General features: G+C 36.3%; 1 protein-coding gene across 6 annotated transcripts; it reads right to left on the bottom strand.

Moving 5' to 3' along the window:
- Positions 1 to 61: 61 nt before the first annotated feature.
- LOC135169584 (peroxidasin) lies at positions 62 to 9,884 on the bottom strand. 6 transcript variants are annotated; one of them, XM_064134713.1, is made up of 10 exons: positions 9,841 to 9,884; positions 7,711 to 7,807; positions 6,239 to 6,383; positions 3,418 to 3,491; positions 3,094 to 3,240; positions 2,338 to 2,551; positions 1,923 to 2,100; positions 1,541 to 1,677; positions 580 to 729; positions 62 to 433 (listed from the first exon to the last, which is right to left on the bottom strand). In XM_064134713.1, the coding sequence occupies exons 3-9, from the start codon at positions 6,318 to 6,320 to the stop codon at positions 632 to 634; spliced, it is 930 nt and encodes a 309-aa protein (XP_063990783.1). In that variant the 5' UTR covers positions 6,321 to 6,383; positions 7,711 to 7,807; positions 9,841 to 9,884; the 3' UTR covers positions 62 to 433; positions 580 to 631. The 6 variants fall into 6 exon arrangements, with proteins under 6 accessions (XP_063990783.1, XP_063990777.1, XP_063990779.1 ...); XM_064134707.1 differs by having other exon boundaries at positions 9,311 to 9,864; XM_064134709.1 differs by having other exon boundaries at positions 9,506 to 9,864.
- Between the last annotated feature and the right edge of the window lie 1,522 nt (positions 9,885 to 11,406).

Raw genomic sequence — 11,406 nt, 5'->3', positions numbered from 1 at the left:
AATACATTCGATGAAGCATTTTTTTTCCACAATCGCGGTGGAAAATTCACAAAAATCCTCGACAGTATATTTCATCTGCTGAACGCTGATATTTATGAGCGTTATCACGAGTTTATTTTGATATCATTTTGCACATCATTCTCATTCTTATAATTATTCTACTCTAGCGTTATTACTGCATGTCACTTACTGATTTCTATGTACAGTGAATTATGATGTCTTATCTCTATATATTTTCAATCATGTACCACATGTACATAGATCGCATTTTCACTTGGATCTATACACGGACTACGCAAATAAGGTATACCGATGATTTTCTCCAATTATCCTGAATCAACACTTACAAATCACAATTTTACGATAAATGCGTGGATTTCCGCAGTGCGTCTCCATGAATTCTCACTCGGCTCATCGTCGGTTTTCGAGAAATCTGAAACGAAAAGTGAGATTTTTTTTTGTTGCCCTTTTATTGCAGCGAAATCTGTTCTATACGACGCGGAAAACCAACAAATATATTTGACACAAACAATTTCCGACAAGTAGGGCTCTATATTCATATTATTTATATTTCCGTACATGGAAATTCAGCACCTATAGCCATGCTCGATGGACGAATGACACTTCAAGGTCATCTCAAAAGTGTTAACAATGTTAATAGAATTACTCCCACGACGGTGGAGTTGGGATTGGAGCTATCGCCATGTTGCATTGCAGCTGGATTTTCTCCTGTGAAAAAAATTCATCTTTTAACAATGATAGTCATTTACGTACCCTATAAATAATAATAAATAATGAGGGGTCTTCGGAGTGAAGTCAGAGCCTTCCAGAATAGCTCAGTGATCTCAATGATGAGTAATAACTGATAATAATATTAATAATGACAGTCATGGGATGATTGTCAGTCTCTAAAAAAAAACATGTATGGATTTTTTATTGAATTCCTATCAGAATTCTATTGAAATATTCTCTCTTTTACGTCATTTCCATTGATAATTAAACAACTTCATCCTGACATTTTATTGAGAGGTCTCACAGGGAAAAAACAGATTCATTTTTTACGTTTTGTTCGTTGCATTTTTTTTCATAATGAAATTCTAAAAAAATAGAGGAAAAAATAATGTTGAATATTACAAAAGAAATCCACCATTTATGTAGAAAAATCAATACCTGTCGACTGTGCTATTTGCTCCCGTCGCGTTTGTTTATTACAGCTTTTATGATTTTATTTTATCTCATTCTTTTTCCCATTTAAAATATTTAAAAGGTCCTACATAATCCAGTAAACCGCGAACTGAAATTTTAATCCAGCGGGCAATCCCTCTCGTCATTATTGAATCATTATCCATCATGATTTATTAAACAATATTTTTGTAATTAACTGCAATTGTGATGGAATAATCCGCCTGACGATAAGTCCGAAAAACTCATTTTCTTCCAGTAATGCTATTAGATCTCGTTATAAATTCAAAAAAAAAATAAAAAATCGTGGATTGTTGACAAAAATAACGGTTTGTTTCTCACTGCCTTTGGTAGTTACCATTCAATACGTGGACGGAAACGATAGTAGCGGCGACATCAGCCAAAGCACAGCTGTAGTTTCCGCTGTCTTTCTTGTTGGCATTTGCAATGTACAGCCGCGATGTTGCTCCCTCAGAGCCCATGTCAGTTTTAACGCTGCAACAGAAAGGTTCATCGTGGGCACAGTGCCCACGAGAAAGCGCAATATTTAATAAACATCGTTAAACCGGAAAAAAATTATTTCCCGTTAAATATGTAACAGATGGAGGTCTTTTTATTTTTAAGGGTGAATAAAAAGTCATCTGTAAACTCAAAAATTTCGCGAACTACTCCTTTTAGGACAGTTTATGTCGGGTTTACAGCGGAAAAAAGTGCGAAAATCGTAGAGTTAGTTTTGTTACCTGATTCCACCTCGAATAGTGTCGTAATTGAGCATTCTTGCTCCATGCCTCCAAGTGACGTAACCACTCGGATGAGGTACTTTACTCACTACACACTTCAGTTCTATTGTACTTCCCGCTTTATAAAATTTTTCAGATGCAGTTGCGCCGTGCTCATCAACTATTTCGACGCGCGGTACTGAAATTAATTAACGATATTTTAAAAGAGCCCGTACGAAATTTTTTAGAGAGAATTACAGTAAAAAAGAACGTTACTTTTACAAAGTGAAGCATTTTTCTTGAGAGAAGATTATATTTTTTTAATGCGCGTATTCCTGAGGGGAAAAATTGCTTTTGGACTGAATTATTTTAATTATCTTATTCTGTAAACATTATAGTAGATCATATATGGTATCTAATGGAATAGTTTACTCACCGGAGACTATCAAATGCACAGTCCTAGTCAATGGTGGGTGAACGCTGACTTGACATTCGTAAATACCGGCATCGCGTTCAGTGGCCGATCGCAGCAGCAATCGCCAATCATTTGGCAATTGATAATTCAATGAAAAACGTGAATCACTGGAATACGTGTGAATACCGACGGTCAATAAGTGAAGCTCGTTTCCGCGTCGTCGCACCCATGAAATCTGGAAAATCAACGAAATTTACGATTTTCATTCTCATCGGAATTAATGATTTGGCAATTACGTGCGCATGATGTGATATGTACGTCATATTTTTACTACTCATTGTTCAATCTCCTAATTATTTATCGGCTAACGTGAGTGCACTCAAAATTACAGACTGTTCAGGAAAAATTTTGTAATTGCACAAATCTTTTGTAACTCGCTGATAACAGTTCCTCTACTTATTGATTAATCTCTTGATAATTCATTAATGAACACGGATGCACTCGAAATTAATGCATACAAAGCCGATTAGTCTTTTTACATTGCTTATTCATTTCAGAAAAGCTCTCTCGGATCCCCGTTTCTAGGTCAATACTGCGAATATTGAATTACTTTAAAAATAAAAATAATATCGAGTCGAGTTTTCATAAACGATATCGCCAGGTCCACACGAGATAGGAAAATTTTCGTAATTGCAATTATCGGACAGTGGGTCATCTGTTTTTACCACTTCGCTACTGATAAATAATATTTTTTCGTACAATAAAAAATTGACTGACCGTTCGTTTCTGCAAATTTTCAACTCTGCAATGGAGATACACCTGCGCACCCAGTTGTACCGTAATATTACTATCAGGATCCTCGAAAAAGGGTCGCGGTTCCAACGTCGCATGATTTTCCGTCGCAGAAGTCTCTTCTCCGTAAGCCTATGAAATATTCAATGAGAATGACATTAACAAATGGCGGGTTTATACCTCAGATGTACATTTCTCTCTCTCTGTTTCTCCTTCTTGAGTTACAAATGTCCTCGGAGTTGTCGCGAAACTTTGAAATTGATTTTAAAACAAACATCTTCCTGCTGGAATAGTGGAGAGCGAACTCACCTCGGTGAAAGGTGAACTCAACTCGTGCCAGAATGATTTTGGTAGATTTTCTAGTCCTGGAAAGGGTTTCGATCCTGAAAAAGCAATTAATTAATGTCAAGAATAGCCAAATCGACCAATGAATCGATTTTTTTCCAGTGATTTATGAATGTAATCGATGTTTCTGCACGTCATATCCCATCTGTTCACTAACCAGATTTTCCTGGAAATTTTTCTTAGACGATCACATGAAAACTTTCGATGGCATTCATACGTTGACTCCGAACTTTGTGCGGAGATGCTGTGGTTTATCTCGAATGGTCGATTCATATCAATCTCAAATGTATTTCCATATCATATCAATTGATGGTATTGAACGAGCATGGAAATGATTTCTACAGCTCTGGGAAATTTATCCACGCATAAATGTGCGCCACTGATATCTTTGAAGGGAATTATTTTCACAAAGTGTCGTATTTCTTCATCTCCCGTGCTACATTCAAGAAACGCTATACATTTTCCCCCCATTATGTGTATTTTTATTGAGTATCTTGAGATATGGAAATTATGGAGGAAATATTCATCGATTACACTGAGAGAAATTTCTACTGTGTGTCAAAGACGGTGCTATACATTCGAGATCTTTGATTCGAGAACTTTGTTATCAAAAAACGAATATCGAATTATTTTCAAAAAATAAAATAATTAATTTGCTTGGATACACACGTTGAATTTCCCTCCCTGTAAACCGGTGCTGTGTTTTTATCTTTCAGTCAATAAATCTTTGAGACTCAGACTCAAGTGTAGGAGCATTTCAAAGATATAGTGTAGGCAATGAACTCGTGCATTTTTTTAAAACAAATAAAACTATTTATTTAACCCCCTTGGATACCCCTCCAGGGTGTTTCTTCTTTACGATCCCATCTACATTTCTACATTTACCTTGCATTAGAAAAGCAAGAGCATTTTACCAATATCCGCCCTCTCCCCTCAGGACTGCGATTTCAGTTGAACGAAAAATTTATTCAAACGAGAAATGTCAAAAATCGGAAAAAATGACAGTCATAAAAAACGTTGCAGGTTCTTTTCTGTCCAACTTATCGGTAAAAATCGAATTGTGTTTTTACGTGGAGTCCATATTTCAGATGAAGTATCACCGCTCTCTTTGTTGCTCACCGAAGGACTCTATTCCTAACCAATCTAGTCTTTATTTTACAAACGAAAAATACAAACAATTGTGATAAAAAATGATTGTATAAACGATTTTCCTTCGAGAGGAAATTTCTAGAAAAATTTCTCTACGTTTATTTATATATATTTCCACCTATATGTATTTAATATCACATTTACTGCTAAAAATTTTAATGGAACAAAAACCTAACTAACCGTCCAACTAATTATCAGATATTTTCATTAATTTATTCGTTCATATTTCCACCGAAGTCCATGAATTATTTAACCATTGGTTGCTCCACTAAAATTATTCATCGAATGCGAATGGAACTCGTAACAAAGAACAACTTCAACTTCAGATAAAAGCTTCAATGGGAGCTGTTTTTCCATTTATGTTTTTTCCTCAGAGGATCCTAAAATCAAACCGTTCGCCTTTCATGTCCATTGGTGAAATTGCACCCTCCAATGCAACCCTTCTTTTGATATATTTCTCGACTTTCCTCAGTCAAGTGAACGAAACACTTCACAGGAGATCTTACCTCTGACAATACTTGCCTTGCAAGTAACCTCTCGGTAGAAAGTAATTGACCTGTGTACACACAGTGACCATCGTATTATCCTAAGGGGATGAGTGTTTAACTATACTATGTCGGGGTCACCAGCCACTAGATTGAATCTCTTTAGATGCAAGTAAGCAAGCGCATTCGACCATAAAGTGCTCGATTTTAAGGGAGTTCTACCCTTGTGGTGAATTTAAATATCATTGAAAGCTGCACAACATTTTTAAAAAGCTCGACCTTACTTTGAATCGTAATTGACGCTTCATACAAATTCTAGCATTTGTTTACAAGAAGAATTTGATTTTTTTTTTAAATTATTCGTGTTATTGGCGACTAAAAATAATCATAACGGAGCATTCGGTTGGTAAAATACCGATGTGAGGGTGGAGGTACTTTAAGCTGTTCATGTTAAGGACCCGGAAGCGATAGTGGAGTCTAGAAATTATGGATAATCACGTACGGTAAAATGAATAATAAAAATCTACCGACGTCGGTGAAAAAAATTTTATCGCGTTTCATTCACATATTTATGATCACGATTTTTAGTTGAAAAATCGAAATCTGTTGACTTTTAACGAAAGGAGAGGGTAAATTTGCACGCACAGCAAAAATCCAGACGTCATTTACGATTATCGTCTCTGTGATGTCTAGTGGTTTTTTTGTCCGCACGCAGAATTGGAATCTTCACTCTGAAAAGGCCTTTTATGCAGCTAAAATAAAAACAGTAATTAATTTTGAAAACGTACATTACTTCCACTCAATTAAAGCGTCAATTACGATTCTCTGAAATGAGTGAAGTATTTTTTCACTAAATGAATGAATACGAGTTATGAAAAAATTTTTTTTGAGGAAGTTCGGGGGTAAATGACACCCCCGGGGCGAAATGGACGATGTACCAAAGCGAGACCCCTTTGTTTCTCATTCTCCAGTGTTTTTTACGCAACCCTCATCAGTCAAAAAGTTCATTAAAAAAATTTTGAAGTATAAAAAAATTAGTAACTATTGTTCGGCCCCATTGAAGTCCCCAAAAATTTAACTACGTCGTTGTCGCATCGAAATATACTCCGACACCAATTTTTTTTTTTGGTCTGTTACTGCTAATCACTGACCTGCGGCAACAGTAGCTATTCCAGTATGAACAACGTTCACCACAAATACGGCCAGAATTGTTGATAATATTCGCAGCTCCATGACCAATGTTCAACTCATGTCGATTCTGTCAAATCGTTGGTGAAATTTCAGCATATCATGTGTCTGAAATCAGTCACATGTTTCTGGTTAATGTCATGCAACACCAACTGAGCATTCGATTGGGAATTTCGTAATGTTGGTATTGTTTTGATTTTTTAAAAATATTAAACATTATTTTGGAAATATATTTTTCATGTAATATTCAAACGTAATACGAGTTAAATCTCCTTTCGAATGAAAGAAAATAATTCTGCAAACCTCATTAAAATATCGAGACCTCGCAGAGTAAACCTTACAAGAGCCGGTAATTGCAACAATTTTTTTCTCATGAAATATTCGAATAAGTGTTTTTTTAATTACATTTTCCTGCACCTGCAGGACGTTCTTGACTCCAATGTGAACTTAATTCAAGTGTTTTTGTACACAAATATTTTTTGGCGCCAACAAAAGATTCCATTGAAATTGTGAAGATCGATTGTTACGAGTCGTCAAAATTTTATGAAAAAATACCTCATGCTAGTGTTTGAATGGCAAATGAGGTTCGATACACTTGAGGGGCGATAGAAAGCCCGGATCCAATCAAAATGCACCTCTGTATCGTTTCCGGGTACTCGAAATGTATCGTATGTACAACGCTATGCACACACACCTCTGTTTACATGTCATAATGATCACATGCGCAAATAGATAATGATTATAATGGCATCGAATCGAATGATTAGAATTATGGTATTTGAGTGCAGTTACAACAGGTCAATAAATCAAAAAGTAGAGAAGTAAAATTGAAGTGAACAATTGGAGAAAATTTTTTGCTGAAGTTATTGCCAAATTTTTCAAATATTCCCACTAATTAATTTCAACTTTCATCAATTATTTCTCTCCACGTGGAATTTGAATTTTTTTCTCCCGTGAAATGCTATTTCCTTTCATTTTGTGAAGTATTTCATCGTTATAACAAATGAAAAATTCCAGCAGAATATTTGTTGCCTTCAATTAAACGTATCTCAACAAGAGATAGCTATTGTTCACTGTACGAGATTTTTTTTTGAAAATTAACTACCAAATGATGACAGGTTGACAAAAAAACCCCTCGACAAAACTAATTTTTTCTGTCAGTGTAATTGGAAGCATTTTCTCTCCTTTCCTTCAAACTCGCAAGCTCTATTGTTCTCATTTGAAGCTTCTCCCAAAGCTCCATTCCCAGCTTCAACTATCACTCTAACCATAAAATAATTATTTCCTCAAATGTTTCTGAGCCTAAAAAACAGATTCAATAACGAAATTGTGAACCTCACGATGAGCGTCTGCATCATTTGATAAATCTGTTTGTAAAATGATATATTATTCACTAGTCTACAAACATTAACCCTAATTAATCTAATGTACCCACCGGTGTTAATGCTGATATTCTTGGAGCATACAAACTTCAAAATTAGATGAATGTTCACTCGAATTTTATCAGTTGACACTCCTCGTCACTTCGTCCTCTAGAATATTCAAATACCAGCATCAAATTACTCTACTTTGTTTCAACGCCTCCACCATGTCATAGCACAAAACTAAAAATGTTATTTAACGAGAAACCACCCTTGCAATTTTAACAACGCAGAATTCTTTGGTTACCCCACTAACGAGTTTGCTGCTTCAATATTGATGAAGAAAAAAAGAGAAAAAAAGGGTATTGAGTTTTTTTTTGTTCAGAAAATTGTTCACAGCATTCTCCTGACTTTATCGTCAATCGATGGATTTGATTTTGGATTTTTGGGGAATGCAGGCATAAATATACATGAGCTTTTGGAAAAATGACCTTACTTTGCATCGGTGGGGGGATTTTCTCTGAATTGCTCTCGGTAAAAAATCTAAAAAAATATTCGAGTGACGTCATTGAATTTAAAAAAAAAAATCCTATGAAATTGACAAAAATAGATGAGCAGATAACGGCAAACGTGATATCGAAATTCCACTGCAGCCTCTCTTTGAAAAAGGCGGTACAGTCCTCCCCTGTAATTATTTTTCATAATTAAAGTGAAGCAAAATTAAGAACCCCCGGGGGGACGTACAAGTTTATTCAGACTACCTGTCCCATTTCTGAAATAAACAAAGAGAATAGGAATTAATTATACCCTATATGGGCATCCCACCGCGAGCTAATCAAGTTTAATTGTCTCTCAAATTGACATTACTCTCATATTTCTTCCAATATGTTGTCCCATTTTTGTAATTATTCATTGTTTTTGCTCTCATAACAATTATTTCCCTGAATAGACCTGCCTCATCAAGGCCGACAACGGACTAATCACATAAAGTATCATCATCATCTCGAAGTATCTCAAAGTAACCTAATGTTCAGGGAAAAAAATATAAAATTATATTTTACTGCGGGAACGTAGTAATCGAGGACTGCCGTTGCATATCAAATTTACTGTTGAACGTAGTAAAAATCGTGAGATGGCACCGTAAAAGGTGGTGGAATAAAAGTAAAACTTAATTTGCTCTAATCATTTTAATCATTAAATTTCCGAATAAAATTGCTGGGGAAGAATTTGAAAAAAAACATTCTTCTCCAGTATTTGCAATTTCCCCAACATTCTTTGTTGATAAATGAATAATTTTTGCTATGCGTAGCAGTTTACAAATAAATGAAGCTTGTGAATTAATAATTGAAATTGAACTTTGGAAAACTTTGTATTATTTTCGTAAATTAATCCATCAAAATTATTCCAAACATTTCATTTTTTCCCAATTAAAAAATTATTCCGAGAGCTTAAACAAAGCTCAAGCAGAACCTCCCACGTTTCCTCTAAAAACCCAAAATTTTCAAATAAAAAAAATTCAAGCCACTTAAGATAAATCGAAAATAAAAACACCTCCAATATAATCCTCGATCGCTATCACCTCCTCCTGACTTTTAATTCTATCCCCCTCCCCTTTCAAATTCCCCCACCGCAAAAAAAAATTCCATAACATAAAATAGTCAATGTACTGCATACATTATGTTAAATCGAGTAGATAATCTATTGTAACAAGTGAGGATGCTTTTCACGAGAGTTCGTGGTGATACATAAATTTCACGATAACGCGCATTCGCTGACACTAATCCCACCGCCAACAGTAAAATTTTGTTCCACTTTTCAAAGTCCACCCCCCAGATATGTGACTAAGACACCCCAAGTAACAGACTCAACTCAGTGATTAAATATCTCCCAGTTAACTACTCATTTCCCCCGTCACCTCATCAATGGGGAGTTGTCACGTTAAATTATTTTAAAGATAAACATAATTTTCCCTCCTCACTCATTAGCGAGCACTTAACACTCCTCAGTGGCACATCATACGCGTCTCAGAACCACTGCTGAATAGTAGAATAAGTACGTGTTGGGACAGACCGATATGGAGAGAGCAATTTTACGATAAAATCATTGTCTCACGATTCTAACGTATTTTAATTGTTTTTTAGCGCAGGGGTTGCAACATGGCGGTACAAAATTAAAAGATTCGGAGGATTCACTGGGCTCCTCACGTTATTTAGCCAACATATTTGTTGGAAATTGGGCGAAGGACTGCCAGCAGTCGCGGTAAAATCTTGTGCGCAACACACAGTACGCATCCTATGTGCCATTTCATCCCTCGGTACGTGACATTGCGCGGTGGGCGCTGTATCTCCTGCTATTCCCACCCCTTCCACCCTAGCCATCTCATCTCCCATCGCATGGGCATCCCCCAGCGTTTTCTTTCCCGTTACTTCCATGGGATTTCATCTACCCGTTGGCTGTAATGCTCATCTGTCCATTTGCCTGTCCAGATATATCTGTCTTATCCTACTTTCTCGCCCTTCGACAATTGTTTTTTTTCCCCCCTTCGTTTCTATCGGAATTTATTGTTCACCGGTGGGTCGATGGAGTCGCATCGGGGGTGCGTTTTAAATTGCGATGCTACAACGGTTGACGGCTGGCGATACGTGTCAGACCGGCGTAACGAGCGTGGACAATTGGGTAAATAATGGGGGATTAATCGGGGAGGGAACTTTCGGAAAATCTGTGACTGGGTAATACGATAGGGGTAGACAGGGTGGGTGGCAGTTCGGTCCTGTTGATGCTGGGAAATTCTCGGAAGAAATGAAACATTTTTAAAAGGATAAATATTTATGAAGCGCGAGGGCCTCTCTCGGCTGAATTTGTTGTTTTGGTAAAGTGGAAGTCAAACAAAATTTTATGGAAATAAGTTCCACCCACTTTAGACTCCTGAAGAATTTTGAAAAAAAATTATTTGGTTTTTTCTGGCTTTCGGGATTTTTACTCAAAAAATTTGTATTCTGTCAGCTGACTCTACGATACGGGAACGTGAGGAATTGGGGCGCTCGAGGGTGGGGGAAAAGCAGATATTTTATATACATCTGGAAACAGATCTGTTTGTTATATATTTTTTCTTATTGGTGCAGTTTTTTATCTACTAAAAAAACAGTATGTTTCATTATAGCATTATATGAAAAATTATTAGGGTGATAAAGGTCGCGAGGGTCACGTTCACGACGTGATAAGACATTACTCGCTTTTAATACTTGTCGGAAAGATATTTCATTGGCGAAATTATATTTGTTAAAGTGAAGCGTCTAATGGCGCATTAGGTCAAGGAAAAAATCGTGAAAATGAGGCGACGCCTGTCATCCCCACTCCTCTCCAACACTCGTGATAAAGACTGAGACGTCGGCTTTAATCAAGAGACGCTCTCATTTGCGTATGGAAATTTTTTAAAATTGGAAAAAATCACATTTTTTCAATTTAGAAAATTTTCGGACTTTTCATTTTATAAACATGAGACCTAAGAACGCCAGGAGAATCTTTTTTTCAAACTTCCTATTAAAAACGGTATCATTTTTTTGGACGAAGGCTTTGAAATACCATTTCTTTTTCCCGAAGTTTTTCCTGAATTTGGGGAACTCTAATATCAACATCTCAATTGTCTCTTTTTTATTTAAGAGGAACTACTCGTGCATTCGAACTTGCGATGCTTCGGTGCTTGACATTAGGGAATCCATGCCACGAAATGGGGTCACAAACGCACGGTACAATTGGATAAGTAATGAGGA

This window comes from Diachasmimorpha longicaudata, chromosome 15 (assembly GCF_034640455.1).
Source record: "Diachasmimorpha longicaudata isolate KC_UGA_2023 chromosome 15, iyDiaLong2, whole genome shotgun sequence".
In the NCBI taxonomy this organism is placed as follows: domain Eukaryota; kingdom Metazoa; phylum Arthropoda; class Insecta; order Hymenoptera; family Braconidae; genus Diachasmimorpha; species Diachasmimorpha longicaudata.
This window is presented reverse-complemented; position numbering and strand designations above follow the sequence as displayed.